Source organism: Haemaphysalis longicornis, unplaced genomic scaffold (assembly GCF_048455015.1).
Source record: "Haemaphysalis longicornis isolate Haplotype H1 unplaced genomic scaffold, Haemaphysalis longicornis Haplotype H1 scaffold_2, whole genome shotgun sequence".
Lineage (NCBI taxonomy): Eukaryota > Metazoa > Arthropoda > Arachnida > Ixodida > Ixodidae > Haemaphysalis > Haemaphysalis longicornis.
Genome location: NW_027526295.1, coordinates 121,465,417 through 121,484,697, shown reverse-complemented (window position 1 = coordinate 121,484,697; position 19,281 = coordinate 121,465,417). Strand labels below are relative to the sequence as shown.

The window sequence follows — 19,281 nt, the reverse complement described above, 5'->3', positions numbered from 1 at the left end:
GTGTGATTCACAGAATTTCTTGTCTCTTCAGTATAAATATAAGTGTACTGCATTGAATACTGACGCCTCAAAAACTGACACCACTGTGTCTTGTGCTGCGCACAGACCCCCCTTAGTTGCACATAAAGATATTAGCAGAAATACTAGTACCTTCACAGCAGACGCTTACCGTATGCTTCAAGTTGTAAATGACATTCTTCAACATCTCTAGCGTGGGCTTTAAGTGTCATTCTTGAATCTACCATCAACACAGATTTCCGGAGTGTTGTGCAGTTCCTATCAACATTTGTGTAAAAGTCATGCTGTCAATGTTGCCTTCAATCAGGATGTCAGCAGGCGCTTAAAAAGTTGATTTTCTAGGTGACATGTCATACCGTTACAATAATAGCGTTGCGGCAGTATTCAGTTTCTTTTAGCCCAAGACGAACATTTGCAATACAGAAGTTTGAATACACACCATCAGTACGGACTTCGGACAAGCACAACAGAGTAGAAGGCAAAGGGTTTCGGAACTGCCATAACGGCCACCACTCTGTTATCACAAATATTGACTAATACACGGTACACTTCAAGTGCGACCTCGACATTCAATAAACACGCGCCAACAATACCGCACTTTTTCAGAAGAAGTTTTTAAAATGTAGCGTTTGATGCCCTTGACCGCAGAAGCCGGTTTGTCGGCAGTGCAATCAGCGTAAACAAACACCGGTCACGTGAAAATACGAAAGCCTCACTTAGGTCGAAATGTCTTACTCATTGTCCACTTCAGACGTTATCGACATCGTTGTTTTTTGTTCGCATCGCGGGATTAACAAAGCTGATTTGTCTTTCGCAAACAATTTTACCGGGAACTGAAAATTGTTGTAGTACTTTGTTGCATCTTCTGGAAAATATGGCTTGCGTCGACTTCTGCGCGGTTTGACCTTAACAAACGACATTTGGCTGATGTACAACAAAAATAGCGTGTCGAGCCTCTAGGGAAGCGTGATACTCTCATTCGGCAATGTTGTCGGTTTTAACGCTAAGCTCACAAATAGGGGCCTTGTACAAACCTGCTGTTTCAGTTGGTTTAACATATATAGTTTGTTTATTTTTATTAAAGCGTAAAAGATATAATGAGAAAATGCTCAGTAATGTTCAAGTAAAGCAAAGAAGTATAGTATCGCAGCGTGGGCGTATTTGGTAGTCTGTTCTATATGGCTTGGAAAAAAAGTTGTTTCAATAGATGTTAAAGCAACAGTTTACTATACAACATTGACGGAAGCGAATAGATTTTCTTGTGTTTTCTACTTTACAAAAGCCTTGATGAATAATATTAAAAATGCCATGGCATTTTACGAGTCCTGCATATAAAATATGTACAGAAAAACAACGGAGACTTACAAAGCGGGGTTCTAGAAACACGACTAATCCATATGTTGTCTAAATATAAAGGAGTTGCTGGTGATGATGATAGTTGGATTTTTATTGAGCAACGCAAACTGGGGCAAAAGGCGCCAATTCAGTGGTTATGTATGTAGGGCGAAGTATGAAACACTAAATTCGCTCAATAAGAAAGAACGATCAGTTGAAGACAATAGTGGTGGCTGATGTAACTGTCAGTTTTGAGTTTTTACGACAGGAAATAAGGTTTAAAAACTTAACATCTGACAAATGCACAAAAACTCTTTTAATGGTGACCTTATCATCGTCACCCCGAACCAATGATGGGTGGAGTGGAATGTGTTGTCTGCAGAGTTGGGGAAAGTGTTTGTGTCGTGATGTGTTGTGTCCCTTGCATTAGAAGAGTATGTGAACTATGGATAGGGCCTCACCGCTTCTTCTGCACAGTGGTGTTAAAGATCTCGTGAGCAGATACGAGTGCGTCGCATCTCGGCAACCTCCGACGCCGAGATGCCGTGTACCACACGGGGGATTGTGTGTACGTTTGGACTCCAATCCGACAAAGTGGACTATGTGAAAAGCTTCTGCAACGGTATTTCAGACCCTATAGGATTCTACAACGTGTTGGCCAATTGAACTACGATGTGATCCCCGATTGTTATTCCGGAACATCACGACGCACACACGGCCCAAAGTCGTCCACGTGGTTCGCCTGAAACCTTACTACACTCGATGACGAACCTTTTTTTCTTGTTTGTCCGGACTGCCTTTAACTTTAGGGTCAGGTCGATGCCCTCTTAGAGGGGGGCAATGCCACGAACCATGTTTTGCGTTTGTTTATGTTTTGGTTTTTCCGACCAGCTGAGCCGGGCTATGTTATCTGGGTTATCCGTCGGCCAAGTGAAGCGCATGTTCTATTCCTAATTCTGCACGCGTTATCTCCTTTTATAGGGAGAGCGTTTCGAAATAACGTCACCAGCCTAGACTAATCTGCTATGATCTACAGTGTTCTGGATGCAATTAGATTGTTGGAGAAACCGACGCGCCGAGAGATAAATGACCGCAAAACAGACACTGCGGCATTTGATTAAGCGACACTAGTCTGCACACGTCGCTTTGTTGACTGTTGTTTCGCCGCCTGTGTATTCTTTGAGTTGTTAGGGGAGCACGAGCTGGCTCTAATAAACTTGTTTTTTTTTTTTTTTTCAAGACAGCTGCGTCGTCTTTGGCTACGTGACAATATAAACCGTGCAAAAAAAGCAAGGCGGTGAAACTTTCTACGCGTGGGAAGCAAAGGAAGGTTCAGAACATGGTTAAGTAATGATACACCTTGGTGGCGACAACACCTGAAGTAGATAAATCGACCTTCCTTATTTCCCACACATTCGACCATATCAGACAATATAGCCATATGTGGATTACAGATGGCTGAAGCGTGCTCAGGAAAGGACTGGTTACAGCTTTATATGCATGCAGTTTGGGTCTGAGTTTACACACTTGAGGCGGCGTTTCAAACGACCAAGTTTTTTTCAAAGATTTGCTAGTGATGTATTCGACATGACTGTTACAGGCTAGGTCGGAGCTGAAAATGAATAGGTAGTGTTTTGTCGATTAAACGGTCTCAATAATGGAGTTGTTACTATATATCTGTCTGTGGAGGGGTTGGCTACGGAAGTATTGTAATGTGTTTTTTAAACGTTGATGTTCATGTGCGACAAATTGCACCACTCTGTCAGTTCTACCAAAACTAACTGTAGTGTTGTAATGTCATTCGGGTCGGTTACGTCGTTGTATATAACACGATCATCTGCGAATGGCCGTAGGGAGAAACTGTATTACATCCAATTTCGTTTATGTTTACCACAAATACGAAAGGTCCAGCCACACTGCCCTGGGGACGCAGGACTTTACCATGCACTTTCTAGAATTTATGTGGGTAAGTTTCGCTGACTTCGGTGGGTACAGACGAGCTCCTGCATTCATTGGGTAGTTTTCTGATGAAGCTGGAGGTTTCGGAATTTGGTTACAATTCGTTTAGGTAGAACACGATCAGAAGCTTTTAAAAGGTCGATAACAATTGCAATTGTAGTAACAAAGCTATGCATGGATATATGTAAGTCAGTCAATAATTAAAATAGTTGGGTGTTGCAAGAGTGATTTCTTCCGAAAACCGTGTTCATTTTGGATGAGAAGGTTGTCTCTGCAAATGAGAAATAATGTGAAAGTAAAGGGTGTCTTCTATTAGTTTGCAATAAATACAAGTTGGGGAGATTAGGCAGCAGTTGTTGGGACATGACTATCGGACGGATTTAAATATGGGTTTAAAAAGGCATATTTCTAGTCCTCCAGTACACAGCCCGTGTCGAGCGATTGCTGACAAATCAGCGACAATAAGTACGCTAATGTGGGGCAGGTTTATGCCAGGACTTTGGCACTAATGCCGTCATGCCGTGGGCTAGTGTTACCAGGAATTCGTCCTATAGCTCGTGCAACACCATTTTCGCTTCCCGTAATTCAAGAAGATGTCGTAATTGTTATGTTTTCATAGTGTCAGTTAGGATAGTAAAGGTGTTCCTCGAAAACAAACACAATTTTTGTCAAAGCATTAAGCCCTCTACTCTAGTGATAGGGCTACGCCTTGATCTCTTATTAGAGTTGACTTAGAAGGGTCGGCTGTATCGTTGAATTCCGGCTAAATGTCATCCGTCAAGACCTAATGACTCAGCGGAATGTAGCGGTTCATTGAAATCTAGACAAATGAAAGCACAACAAACATAGCTTATTCACTTTGAAAGTGCAAAACATGTTTATGTCTTTCAAAATTTTGATGTGAAAAAGGACAATGCGACCACAATAGCGTCCGGGCATCTCACTGCGGAGACTAGCCGGGGACGTTCCGCGCAATGCTGCATCTCAAAAACTTTAAATGAAGAATAATATTTTGAGATTTGCAATTTGACAAGGAATGCATTTCTAAATGATTGTTTATATTAGTTGGCTTCGAGGGTTCCGCTACTCCCGTCATGGGTGTTTATACAGTTGTTGCCACCTTCTCTGTGCTCCTAACTCAAATCCCGGAACTTGGTATGTATTACATCTGCAATTTGTGTGAAATGAGCAATTCGATGTGAACTTTCAGCCTGCAATTACAACATATGTAAACAGAAATATATTTCAAATTTTGTCTGACAATATTCCCCGAAATGTCCGGCAGCACCTTTTATTCTTGAACAGCCCAACATTACAAAACGTTTTTCAAAGTAATTTACAGAGGTTTGCGAGATTTCTCTTCACTAAAAACTTGCTAATAGTCAAGCACTTTAAAAAGTACTTCCACAATAGCCAAGTACTTCCATACTTCCGCAACTGCTGTATTCGGTCAAATGATGGGGGTGGCCTTTCCCCTGAATTGGTAGCGATGTTAGCACAGAGTATACACAAGTGATGCTCAGAATAATATTGTGTTATGCCTCAAGATTTCTGCATCGCCATTTTAGACACAATAGATCTAGGCTGATAAATATATACTCCGACAGAGAATTAGTCACTCAGTTACTCATGCCTCCCAAAAACTCTGCCATTTGGAGCGGCGTCAGTTAAAGCTACCTTGTAGGGGGGAAAAAGCAGCCCGTGCAAAAAAGTGCCCATAGGTCAGCAAATTTCTTCTTTCGTGCCCCAAAACAACGGGCAGACTCGTTTTGTATAAAAATTGAACAAAATCTCCTACATCCGCAAACAACTCTAATTTATTTAATCTTTTCCAAAGACGAGGGCTGTGTGCAGCAAATAAACTTGTTTACTTCTACAATTTAAGCATTAATTGGGCATACCGGAAATATTCTGGTATGCCCAGAAACGACAGAACTAGCGGCTCCCCAACGACGTAGACCGGGCTGCTGCACCTCGAATAGGTTTCGAAACCAGAAACAACAGAACTGGCAGCCCCCCATTGACGCAGATCTGGCTGTTGCACTTCACACGGGTTTCAAAATTTGCCGCTGAAGTTCCTCTTGAGTGGCAGGCCCTGCTCATTTTTCCGCAGACTTTCACGTATCTCCCAAAACGGACCGCGCGGGACACTGTTATAGCAAAGAAGGCGGGCATTTTTTTGCCAAGTGCACCGAGTCTGTTGTTGGTTGCGACTAATATGCTAACAAGCATGCATCTGGAAACCTACTTGTCGAAATTAATAGAAAAAAAAACCCGCCCGCATCTTCCCACGGGGGGAACTCGAGTAAATGCGTCGCAGAGTGGTGGGGGTATCGCGTGAATGTTGCGTAATTGGGTATGGTTTGGGAATGCTTAATTGTTATTTCGTCTTTATTATTCTTATTTATTGAATGAAGGAGAAGCGAAGGCAAAAAGTGTAAAGTTAAAGTCTGTCTTTATTGCTTGGTGCCGTCAAGCAACAAAAACGCCCTTGACTGAATTCCGAACGCGCGCTCCGCCGCTTATATACACACTGCCCGCGTTCGAGGGAGAGGAGTACGGGGGAGAGACGCGCGTGCGCACACTTCCGTACACAAGCGAGCGAACTTTCTACGCACCCACCACGCCGTTATCACGTGTACACGCCCTGCCGCCGTTACTGTTGAGCGCGACGCAGCGCACGGGTAGCTACGACGCATTCGCGCACAGACGCGCTCCCCCCGCACCGCCGCAGCTGTTGTTGAGAGCGAGGAGGGTACGGGGGAGAGACGCGCACCTGCGCCTCGACGCGACGCGCATGCGCAGTGAGCGTGTGGACGGCGCCGATAACATCTACGAGTGACATCGCGAGCCTAAGAAATGCTCCGCATTTAAAACAATTGATTGATTGATTGATTGTGGGGTTTAACGCGCCGACGCAACGCAGGCGATGAGGCGCGCCGTAGTGGAGGGCTCAAGATTAATTTTGACCACCTGGGGATCTTTAACGTGCGCCGAAATCTCGTACACACGGGCGTTTTTGCTTTTCGCCTCCATCAGAAAAGCGGCCGCCGCGGCCGGGAATCGAACCCGCGACCTCGTGCTCAGCAGCACAACGCCTTAGCCACTGAGCCACCGCGGCGGGTCGCATTTAAAACAAAAGCACAAACCTACTGAAAATGATCATGCTAGCGAATGAGTCTGTCACTGTGGCTCCACATAGGGCCCTCAACTCCTCTCAAAGAGTCATGTCGTCAAAAAATACTTAGGGTCTGAAACAGAGGTGGAACTCCTTCAGGCTCTTAACCCTCAATGAGTAACTTCTACCAAAGGAATTGTGATACGGTAAGCAACGAACAAATTACGACAAAGCATCTAGTCCTAACAACTGATCGCACAACCCCCCAGTAAAAGTCAAGTTGGGCTGTATGAGCTTTAACGTACAGCCAAATGTCGCTAATATCAGGCGATCTTTTAGGTGCCAGCAATATGGCCACTGATCTCAATCGCACCGAGGAGAGCTCGCTTGTTCCAAATGTGCAGAAAATGATCTTCCGTCGGATGGCTGTTCAAAAAGCTAAGTGAAATGTCCGAATGGCAGAGGCCCACCCGCTGCCTATTCGGGAACCTGCCCCGAATTAAAAGCGGAAAAAGAAATTCTTGATATTAAAGCAATAGAAAACATCGCCTTTACTGCTGTGCGCCAAAATCAAAGGCTGCTTCCGTTCACATTCTTATTAATTTATTTATTTATTTATTTATTTATTTATTTATTTATTTATTTATTTATTTATTTATTTATTTATTTATTTATTTATTTATTTATTTATTTGCAAGTACTGCAGGCCCTATTCGAGCCCAAGCACGAGTTGGTACATACATAGTACAACAACATTAATTACACCTACTGCTGACATATTGATTAAAATCAACAGGAAAATGTTCTTCGCAATTCCGAACGCTACAGTAATATAGCAGCAATACAATATGTACGTACATCAACTCAACACAACAGAAAATAGTAATATAACAGTTATAAAACATGTACATACAACAATGCAATACATAAAGAAAACTACGTACAATGCATAAAATGAGAACCGAACGCCACAAGCAGCTGCCTTCATTCCGCAACAGTAATAAAAAACTATTTTAGAGGTAACAAAGGTTGTTTGAAATCTCAATGAACGATTCTGTCGTATTAGCGTTAACTTCTTCGGGAAATTTATTCTAAGTTGAATTGCATGGGGAAAAAGAGAATTTCAATGTATGTTAATATTGCCAAATGGTTGCTTAAATGTTTTGATGGGGTTTGTACGATCAGACTGCATGGGGGTTCAGTTAGGTAACTTTCCCGAGGTCGTTTGTAGTGACCGTGGTACACCTGGTATTAAAACCTTATGCGAGATACAGTTCTGCGATGAGCTACTTTTTTTTTTACTTTCGCCCTATCGCGAAGAACATACACGCGGGAAAAACGCGAGTATGTGGAGTAAGTAAACCGCGAGGCTAAATTTCGCCCTCTTTCTATTTTTTGATTAAGTATTTTTGGAGCGAGCTGCAGATCAGATCCGTATATTCTAGTAACGTGTGAACTTGGGAGAATTGGTGATGCATGTTTCGCGTGTCCTTCGTGTGTCCTCGTGTGTCCTCTTGCTTCGTGTGTCCTGTTGATTTCGTCCGTGGTCGCGTCGTTCGCGCGGTGGTTTTACACGCATATTCTTATTTTGTTCTGACGAGACCTTTGTACGATATTACTTTACGGTCAGTTATGTCCGACAAAATTTCTGTTTCAAAGATACGAGCCTTTCTACCGTGTGGCTGCAACCGTTTTCTAAGCGGGGCTCCCAGCATAAATTTCTTGCGAGTGTAACACCTACATACCTCATTCGCTGGATTTTATTTATATAGGCGTTATTAATAGTATATGCAAATTACAAGGGTTCTTTTTTCTTGGTAAATGTAATAGCCGTCGTCTTGGAAGTATTAAGCTCAAAGCCCAGTGTTTCACACCATACACTAATTGAGTGCAACGCATCATTGCGTCTTATTTGTTCGAAGTATTGAGTTACATTAGCTTAAACACAATCGTCCGTAAACAGCCGGATCTTCACAGGCGATTGCCCAGATAAATAGATATCATTTATGTAAACTAAGAATAGTAAGGGACCGAGCACTGACCTTTGGGCAATCCCTGGTGCTCATCCAATGTATCAGAACCGCAGTCATTACCAGCCGCATATTGTTTTCGTGAGAACAAGTAACATGCTACCCAACAGAAAATATTGCCTTCAGTGCCCATAGAGAGCAGTTTGGTTACTAAGTCAGCATGCGCAACTACATCAAACGCTTTCGAAAAGTCCAAAAACGCAGCGGCAATTTGACCCCTCATATTAAGTGCATTTGAAAATCATCCGTTATCTCAGCTGTGTTCCTGCTTCCCTAAATTCATGCTGATTGGCATAAAGTAAGCGATTATTCTCTAGTGTTAGAGAATGTTATTCTCTAATGTTAGAGAATGTTAGAGAATGTTAGAGAATGTTAGAGTGTTATTCTCTAGAATGGTGTCCATAAAGCGCTCAAATGTAGCGGGCGCATTACATAATCCAAAAGGCATCACATTGAACTCAAAGAGCCCATCAGGCGTCACGAAGGCCGTCTTCTCTTTGTCGGATGGGTGCACTGGAATTTGCCAGTAGCCCGACCGAAGGTCGACCGAAGAAAAGTACGACGCTGAATGTAAGCAGTCGACGGCGTCATCAATGCGCGGAAGCGGATACACATCTTTTTTTGTCACAGCATTGAGTCGACGATAATCTACACAAAAGCGCCAAGAGTTACCTTTCTTCTTTACAAGAATCACAGGAGCTGCCCACGTACTTGAAGACTCCCGGATTACCCCTTTTTTCAGCATCTCCTGCGTCTGTTCGGTTATTACCTTGCGCTCAGAAGGGGACACACGGTATGGCTTTTGACGAATCGGTGCCGTATTCTCAGTGATAATCCGATGTTGCATGCGTGACGCCGGCAGTGAAGTTTCGTGGCCATCCCGAGCAAAATCAAATACCGCAGCATGTCGGGTAAGCACCTCAAGTAACACCCGCTGCTTATGAGAAGGAAGCGAGGTATTTATCATGCGCTTGAGCTGGGTGGTGTAGTCTGTGTTGTTGGTAGTCGCGTCTTGCGTCCTATTCACCGCATGAATGGTTACGGCAACGTCTTCGTCGGAACGAGCGAGTTTAAGTCCACGGGGCAAAAGTACGGGTTCACTGGAAGCGTTCACCGTCCAAACGCAGCTGCACCCATCAACGACATCAACCAAAGCACGGGGTATCAGCACATTCTTCTTCACTGCGTTTGTTGCATCCGCCTCCGCCAAAACTTCGTAGCTCCCTCGAAGAAATGTTTCGGACTTCACAGAGACAAACATAGCCGTCATGGGAGGTAGCAGGACGTCATCGGTGACAGAAAACAGGCATTTAGTGTCATTACACCCTTCTTCAACATAAGTAGGTAGAGTTTCGTTTCGGAACGAAATTTCGCCAGTTCCGCAGTCCAACATCGCACCGCAATCACGTAAAAAGTCGATCCCCAATATAACGTCATGAGTTGCCTGGGCTAAAACAATGAACTCCGTTCGAAAGCTGTCTTCGCCAAGAAAAACCGTCGCTGAACAGATTCCAACTGGAAACAAACGCTCGCCTCCGACTCCACGATACTGAATCTTTCGGTCACAGAAAAACATAACTTTTGGCCCAAGACGGGTTTTGAAAGCAAAACTCATGACTGAAACCGCAGCTCCAGTATCTACCAAAGCTTCCGTGTTCACACCATCTACAGAAACAGTCACTTTGTTCTTTGACATAACGACGGGCAGGGGAATTGGCGAATATGACCGGCCCGCGACCTCACCCCCGTCGGCCGCAGCATCTAGTTTCCCTCGGGTGGTGAGCTCATTCGGCGGCGTGGCGTTGGAGATCGCGGCCGTCGAGTGGTCGGCGGAGGAGTGAAGCTCCTGTCGGAACCCGGGGAATTATTGCGCATTGCAGTTGGCTGGAACGACCGCTGGAAGGATGCGTTGGTCTGGTTATCTGTGTATGGCCGTCGAGGTGGCGGTTCGTAATGATAGGGAAGGCCGACGGCAAAAGCGGTAAATGTGGCCGCGGATACCACAGTTGAAGCAGGTGCGCTGTTCACGGAATGCGACCGGTTGACCTAAGGAACGGCGTGGTCGGGAGTAGGCGACAGGTGCGTAACGGATTGGCTCCTCGAAGTAATTTTCATACTCCCGAGGTGGAGGACTGAAAGCTGTACGCCTGGTATGGTCTTCATTGTAAGCGGTACGCTCATTCCTATTCCCTGCTCGAACCCAAGGCACCTCAGAGTGACTCTGGACGGCTTGCACTGTGCATTGACGAAATACTGGGTCAGGAAGAGCGCACTGGTGAAAGCTTTTGTCACGACACAAACCTTGCTGTGCGAGTTCTTCTCTAATGATGCGACGCACCACCGAAGCTATGTCCTCGGAAGGGGACGAGCCGACGTCCACGCTGGCAACAATAGTCACGTTTGCCAGGCGTCCAAACTTGGGGGTGATACGTCGCATTTTCAGGGTTTCGAACGCGCGGCAATGGCGAATTACATCCAGAGCTGACGCCAGGTTTTCCTTAGTTATGAGGTAGTTATAAACATCCTCAGCGATACCTTTAAGCAGGTGACCTACTTTGTCCTCGTCTGGCATCGAAGGATTAACGAGGCTGCACAGTTTGAGGACTTCTTCAATATATGTGGTACAAGTTTCGCCCGGAACTTGAGCTCTCTGCGCAAGAGTCTGCTCTGCCTTCTTCTTTCGGGCAGCCGTGTCGCCGAAGCCCGCCCGGAATTCGTTGACGAAACTGTCCCATGTATCAAATCTGTGCTCATGATTGTCATACCACATTAATGCAGTAAGGTCCAAGGAGAAGACCACGTTCTCGAGCTGTTCGCGAGCGTCCCACCTGTTATACTTGCTGACTCGCTGGTAGTGCTTGAGCCAGTCCTCGGCGTCTTCCTCGATAGTTCCGTTAAACTTGCGTGGTTCTCTCTGATGAGGCCAGACACCGACCCTTCCAGGAGAGGTGGCACCCGTCGGCCCCGTTGGCATTGTCGCTTCTTCCGGAGGTAGCCCGGCAGCACGCCTGCTGCGTAGAAAATAGGGTGGTTCCGCCTCTTCCAGGACGACGAATTACCCAGCACCTCTACCAGATGCTACGGACGTAACAAATGGATGAAGGGTTTATTTACAAGTCGTGCGAAGCCACAGGCTAGACGTGCTACCACAGATGCCGGTCAGCAGCGAGCCGGGGAAAAAACTCTTCTTCGCCCTCCTCTTCTACGTGTCAGCATACCCCCTGGATCCCGCTCCACTGGGACATACCCTACACAGGCGATTGACTGCCGACTAACGTAACAGACAACCTAGTGATTGTCCTGTACCTAACACTGTAACAATATTAACTTTAAATTAAATGTGCTCTAGCAGTTTAGAAGTTGTAGATATTAAGGAGACCGCCTGTAATTTTTCAATGCTAAAGAGGACCCGACTTGTTAATCGTATACGCTTGCAGCGCGCCAGTCATCCGGTATCATGGAGGTTTCTTACGATGTTTTATTTAAGACATATAGGTACTCTGCTGACCAGATTCCGTATCTTTTGAGAAAAAAGTTAGATATTTTGCCCCGACAACTGACGTTTTTATGTCTAGATTGCGCAAAAGACTAAGAAGGCCGTTTTTGCTTGAACTTATTTCCGGGGCGCCGGCTTACTCAGCGTTTAAGGTTTCAAGCGTGCGTTCGATGCGTTCATTGAAAAAACTGAGTAAAAGAACGCGTCGAATTCATTGGAAATGGTAAAAGGATTGTCAATTCTGGTGCCAGATGTTCTCATCTCTGTGATACCACCTTTAATTTTAGATGAATATTGCCAGAATTCTCTCTGTTGTTCTGAAATGAAAGAACTCAATATGCAAAGAGAACTGGTCTCTTGCAGCACGGAGTTTATCTAGAATATTGCGTACTAGATTTTTAAGTTGTTTCCGGTCACCGCGTTTTCGAGAATGGGTTATCTTGCGTGTCAGGTGTATCAGTTACTATTCTTCCACGGGTACTCCGTGTTGATGCGCTTTTTCTTTCAAGGTACGTAGGGGCTTTCAGAATGAATGACGATGTCCTTAAACGTCGACCACAGGTCATTACGTCAATTGTCTCATTAACGACAGGGAATATATTCCATACAACCATTAACTCCAAGGTCATCCCCATGCGTATAGCCCCTTACAAGATTGCCAGAAGGTTTAAAATACGACCCCAAGGCTGAAATAGTACACTCAAGATAAACTAACTGGGGTAAGATATCCCATCCTTAACACTGACGCAGCAATCTGGAAGCGAGCTACCTGCTAACACAAGGTCAACTAGAGCCGAGCTGAAAATTTTTGTAGTATCAGAAACCAACTGACTTAAGGAAAACGTAAATTCGGTTTAGTAATAATGATTCATTATTGTCGAAATCTTCGCCGTCATGAAAAAGGCTGCACCAGTTAATTTCTGGAAGGTCAAACTCACCTGTTATAGGGATGTTTACACGCGGCTTGGTATTTCGCAACAAATAATCACATTCGGAGGCCGATAGACAATTCATAATATTATAGGTTTACTGAAAAACTTTAATTTGCACCATATGCTTTCCTGATCATCGATGCCATTTAAGCGTGCGAATTTTAAGCTTTTTTTATTACAAGTGCAACTCCGCAACCCCTTCACCCTCAATCCATACGGATGAGCGTATACAAAGCAGGTATTATTTGGAAATTTCGCACACCGGAATGCAGCCAGGTTTGAGTGATCACTGGGACATGTGGTTCATAAGTCATAATTATATCTTCAATGTTCTGTATCTTATTCAGTACACTGCGTGCGTTTAACAAAACAAGCCGTAGATCTGGCTTGAGGGAGTCTTGGGGGATTATCGCGTTTTTGATCGCGCTTACGCGTGTTGCACGTGGGCACCAATGAGACGACCGAGAGGGATGCGCACGCGCAGTCATTTTGCAGATGTTGCGCAATCGTTGCGCAGCCGCAGACGACACTGCGAAGGCGCAGTGTCATCTCACTGCGCAGTGGCGAAGGGACACGACACCTCTACTCTGTAATTACGCGTCGCGTCCCATACGTATAGCCGGTCATCAACTTAGAGCTTGTGAAAACGTATGGAAACCTTTGAACCACTGCCCTTTGCTGAAGCCGGGGAACGCCATAATTTTGCACAAATATCCTGAGTGCTTCGTTTTGAAAAGTCCTTAGATATGGCTTTTTTTGTGCTCTTTAATTTGAAGCAGGATGACATAACCTTTGTTTTGTCTACGTAGTGAAAAACCTCGTAATAATAAGACCATGCCACGGTGCGTGTTTAGGCCGATTCAGTGAATACGCTTTATGGAGTTTATTTCAACAACTAGAATCTTTTTTAAAGATTTCTTCCTTAACTTTCCGCTCAAGTTGTTCTGAGCCGTCGTCTCGATATTTCTTTACGCCATATACTACAATGTTCCTGCTTCTTCTGTTTTGGAGGTAATCTACCTTTGCGGCTAACGCAAGAACTAATTTGTTCGTTATTGCAAGTTTTGTCCACTCTCTCCAACCTTTGCTTACATTTGTCAATTCGACACAGTTCTTGATCAATATTGGTAATCCTGGTTCGAATATCTTCACCTGCCGATTCTACCTGTTTCAAATTTTTTGTCAGGGAACGCAGAGTCTTGTTTGTTTTTGTTTGCTCTTTCTAAATTTTCTTAAGTAATTGACTGTTTAGCTATATCTCAGACTTTGAATCAGCAGAGGGACCAGGATTCAGCTCTATGTCTCCGGTTCTCGGCAGCAGTAACCTGATCCCATACAAACAGTCAAACAATATACCGAGCGAACACTGTGGGCTAGGCAACACCGTCAATGTGGCTGAAGGATCTCTAGAAAAAGTTACATTCTTGTCACCAAGCTGGATAAAAAGAATCGGGAACAGCATCCGCGTGCAAGTGGTGTCACCAAACCCATTAAATGAATATTGCAAGGGTGTACATGTGTAACCTGGATTGGTCGCTACCCGATTATGTTACCGAGCTGATACGTTTATACGCCTCATGCACGTGGGGCGCAGTCTGTTGAAGCGGTTGTGGCGGTGTCTTGATAACCAGGTCATCCAGCTCATGTTCACGAGAACCCCTTTCGAACGTTGGTTCAGTTGATCCCACGGCGAAACGTGCCAGATAGGTGATCTGGACAAAAGGAATCGGGATAAGCATCCGTCTGCAAGCGATGTCACCGAGCCCACTCATGAACCTTATGCAAACACTGTCCGTCGGGATTCCGGAGGCGTTTGGTCAGCACAGCGAAACAGTGCAGCCTCCCTGCTGACGTTTCGCTCTCTCCACAGCCACTTCAGCGGCCACCTCCTGGTTCTCTGACAGCTGTTGAACCTGACGTGGTTCCACCCCATCTAGAACCGCGACTTTCAGCCTATTGGGGAGATTCTGGGGATTGTGGCCACGATGATCTCCTGCGGGAGTGGTCCCGCACCCTTTTGTCCATCTCGGCTGCCCGCAAGTTTGACTGCGGATGGAGAGGACACTGACACTGGAGGCTCCTGTCCGGAAGCCCGTGATCACTTTAGATATTACGTAGCCAAAGACGACACAGTTGTCTTCAAGAAAACAAGTTTATTTGAGCGATCTTGTGCTCCCCTAACAACTCAAAGAATACACAGGCGACGAAACAGCAGTCAAGAAAAGTGACGTGCGCAGACTGGTGTCGGCAAATCAAATACCGCAGCACCTCCTTTGCAGAATTCTTATCTTGCGGTGCGCGTTGTTCTCGAACGGTCGATTCACATCCAGGACATCGTAGATCAATGAAGATTCTTTTAGGCCCGTGAGGTTAGGGCGAAACAGTCTCATTGTCTGAATGAGATTCCCGTACGGCATCAAAATAAAGAATGGAACACGCGCTTCGCTTGGGACACAGACAACAGAGCCGGGCGTAGCCTGGCAGTAAAAAGAAACAATATATAAACAAACCCATGCATGGTTCGCCGCACTATATACTGGGCTTTATGTTAGCTATTTTCAGCTTATAATCAATGCCTTCCCTGATTTATATGAGACCGGCGTTTTTCCTTCATCCCTTGTTGTAGTTAAATCACCCTCTGTTGGTTCCGGCCTAAGTCCCGGTTGAAAACCAGTGCGGTGGCTCAGAGGGTAAGGCGTTGTGCTGCTCAGCCCAAGGCCACTGATTGAATTCCCGGCTGCGGCGGTCGTTTTTATGATGGAAGCAGGAAACAAACACGCCAGCGTGTCGAGATTTCGGCGCACGTTAAAGACCCTAAAGTGTTCAAAAGTTTTCCGTAGGCTTCCACTACTACATGTCTTGTAGGCCGTGAGTAGCCCCCGGGCATGGCTTACCAAAAATATATATTTTTGACCTTTTGGGGAAAACCCGCTTTGGTGTGATAACGTAAGCGGCGAGCACGGCTGGAGACCGTGTCTTCGAGCATGCTACCACCGACTGGGCATCGAACAAAGTTCACCGCGCAGGCGCGGCACCTGATGAAAACGCGTGTCCTTTATTTCGTATCCGACGTTGTAGCATTGCCCTCCTTTCCAAATTTATGTTGCTGTAGCACCACATTAAAGGTTCAGCGGAGTACTCGAATCTTACTGTCTCAGTAGTAGCTTCAGGGTTGCAGAGTTCTCGTATTTCATTGAACGCCGGATGAGCACAGCTGATAGCGGACGGTGACGAGCCACGGGGGAAACAAAAAAAAATTCCCGCGCCTTCCCGCGAGGGGAACACGAGTAAATGCAGAGCATTGGGGCCTCAGTACTGATTGAAGGCAGTGTTGCTTCCATCGCTTCTTCCGTGATGCTGGAGTAGCAGACACGAGTAAACGTGGGCACGAGCGTCAACCAAGGAAGGAAGGAGAGGGAAGGAGAGGCGCACCTGCTGCGGACGCGGAACTGTTGACACCGTCCGAAGCAGGAACAGGCGAGGCTAAGAAATGCTCTGCATTTAAAAGTAGCCTAATAGAGCTATCGCCTTAAAACGCAGTTTTACTGTACACAAATTATTCATTCAGCAGGGAACAGCAAACAACTTTGGGTGACCGTCAATTATATTATTCGACCTGACTTATATTATATTATATTATTCGACCTGAGCTACCCGTTCTACACAGCTCAGCCGATATCCAAGCCTTAATTGAAAATTAAAGCAATAACTTGTGCGCAGTCGGCACGAACTTCACAGCAGGGATGCGTGATACTGAATGCCTTCACTTGCCTCCATGGCATGAGGTATCTTTTGCATTTTGGGACATACCGGGCGAGGAAGTGATATCAACCACCAACTGCTAGACTCTGCTAAGGCCCCTGAAATCAATACCATTCCGGTATCTGTTCTTAAAAACAAAATAAACACTTCGGCCCCCACTTTTACCTCGCTTTTCAATAAGGCGTTCTTCACTGGAGTTTATCACGATACTTTTAAAATGGCACGTGTCGTTGTTATATACAAAACTGGCGACTAAAATGGCCACGCTAATTACAGGCCAATTTCTGTTTTTAGCTGCATTATTGCTCTATTTGAAAAGCTAATACCCAAGCGATAAAGACAGTTGCTTCAAAAAATTGACATAATTTCACAGCATCACCATGGTTTTAGGGAAGCTAAGACTACTCCATCTGCCATAGTTTGTGTTTTGGACATAATCAATGATGGCATTTACAACTGTGAATATCAGACTGTTGTTTGCTTGGACATAAAAAAAGCAATTGATACTGTCGACCAGAATATTTTACTCATGAAGTAACAACAATATGGCATTAAGTGTGTGGCTTATGAGTTCTTTAAAAGTTACCTCTGCAGTCGCCACCAAGCCGTAAACATAGACCAATATACGCCAATCTTAAAAGAAGTAAACATGCGAGTACTGCAAGGATCCCTATTAGGGCCGTTACTATTTATACTCTTTATCAACGACCTGCCTGATTGTCTGCTGTAGTGCCCAGGGTATTAAGTTCGCCCATAATACAGCAATATTAGTAAGATCTAAATCCTTATTGGATGCCGAATTCACTACCAATAATGAACTATAAAGTATTCGAAAACAGTTTGTATCTAACAAGCTCACACTGAACACCTATAAAACTGTAGCAGCCGGGAATGTCGGCTGCCGAAGGAAGCGAAAAAGCTGACGTGAAGCTGGTTTGCAGTTTTAAGACACACTGTTTATTTTCCAAAGATGCGAGTGCCTGGTCGGAGACGAATTCTCTCGGGAGGCGCACTGTTGAGCCGTGCACCATTTCCGCTGCACTGAAGCCGATGTCATATTTCACCGTTGAGCGTAGGCCAACAACAACGAGCGGGAGCTTCTCCACCTGGCTATCGAGTTTCCCTGCAATTGCAGCTTTGAGTTGCCTGTGCAAGCGCTCAACCATTCCGTTCCTGGCGGGGTGGTAGGCGGTTGTATACTGCATCCTCGTGCCGAGGAGGGTTGAAAGTGCGGAAAAATTGTTGCTCTGGAATTGCCGTCCCCGGTCAGTTATGCGGGCGGGGCAGCCAAAGAGGGACACCCATGTTGGAATAAACGCCTGCGCGACGGTATCAGCTGATATGTCCGCAATTGGTATAGCTTAGGGCCACTGGCTGTACCTTTCGATGCATTTGAGCAGGTACCTGAAACCTGATTTGATTTGATTGTACAGTTTAACGCGCCGACGCAACGCAGGCGATGAGGCGCGCCGTAGTGGACGGCTCCGGATTAATTTTGACCACCTGGGGATCTTTAACGTGCGCCGAAATCTCGTACACACGGGCTTTTTTGCTTTTCGCCTCCATCAGAAAAGCGGCCGCCGCGGCCGGGAATCGAACCCGCGACCTCATGCTCAGCAGCGCAACGCCTTAGCCACTGAGCCACCGCGGCGGGTCGTACCTGAAACCTTGGCATCGCGGTAGCGGTCCCACCAGGTCGAGGTGAACGTGGTCAAACCGCGACTCAGGAGTCCGAAATTCCTGTAGTGGCGAGTCCTGTAGGCACGAGTGTGGCGAGTCACCTTCACTTGCTGACACGTTTCACATCTCCGAGCCCAACGTCGCACGTCCGCTTGCTTTGACGCAGGGCCAAACGAAGCGTTCTGTTATCAGCCGCTGGGTGGGGCGGACGCCTGGTAGGTGATGTAGTGGAAAGTGTTCAATACCACTCTGCGAAAATTCAGTGGGACAAAAGGTCGTGGTGTTGCCTGAGAGGTGTCGCAGGTTAGGGTGCGCTGGATGAAGGGAAGTGCAATCTCTGAGAGCGCGAGTGAACATCTCCCCCTTTCAGTCTTGTCAACTCAGTGTCCTCCCGCTGAGCCGCGGCCATCGCCTCGAAATCTCGGACTTTTGTGCCGGAAGCGTTGACTCGAGACAAGGTGTCGGCTGCTTCGTTTTCGACCCCGAGAACCTGGTGGATGTCTGTAGAAAACTCAGACATGAATGAGAGCTGACGAATTTCTCGTTCTGAGTAAGAGAAACGGTTGTTGTTGAATACGCAGGTGAGGGGCTTGTGGTCTGTCAAGATGTAGAACTCACGACCTTCGAGGGTGTAGCGGAAATACTTAATGGAACAATAGACTGCGAGCATGTCCCATCCGAAAGTGCTGTACCGTACTTCTGCAGGCTTCAGACGTTGCGAAAAGGAGCCCAGTGGCTTCCACTGTGCACCCTCCTGTTGCTGCAGCACTGCTCCGACCGATGTGGAAGAGGCGTCCACCATGAGGCCTGTAGGTGCTTGAGGCAGTGGATGAATGAGAAGGGTAGCCGCGGCCAGCTCGTCCTTAGCTTTCTGGAAAGCGTTCTGGTGTTCGCCAGACCAACAAAATTGTGGGGCCTTTTCGTCGTCTCGGCGCAGCAGGTCGGTCAATG

At 45.9% G+C, this 19,281-nt stretch overlaps 1 protein-coding gene across 1 annotated transcript in view; it reads left to right on the top strand.

Moving 5' to 3' along the window:
* The first annotated feature begins 4,268 nt into the window (after nucleotides 1–4,268).
* LOC144168255 (uncharacterized) overlaps nucleotides 4,269–19,281 on the top strand; it is a 57,275-nt gene continuing 42,262 nt past the window's right edge. Inside the window, exon 1 of the mRNA XM_077697274.1 lies at nucleotides 4,269–4,467. Coding sequence (XP_077553400.1) covers nucleotides 4,407–4,467 — 61 coding nt within the window. The 5' untranslated portion in view covers nucleotides 4,269–4,406. The remainder of the gene's footprint in view (nucleotides 4,468–19,281) is intronic.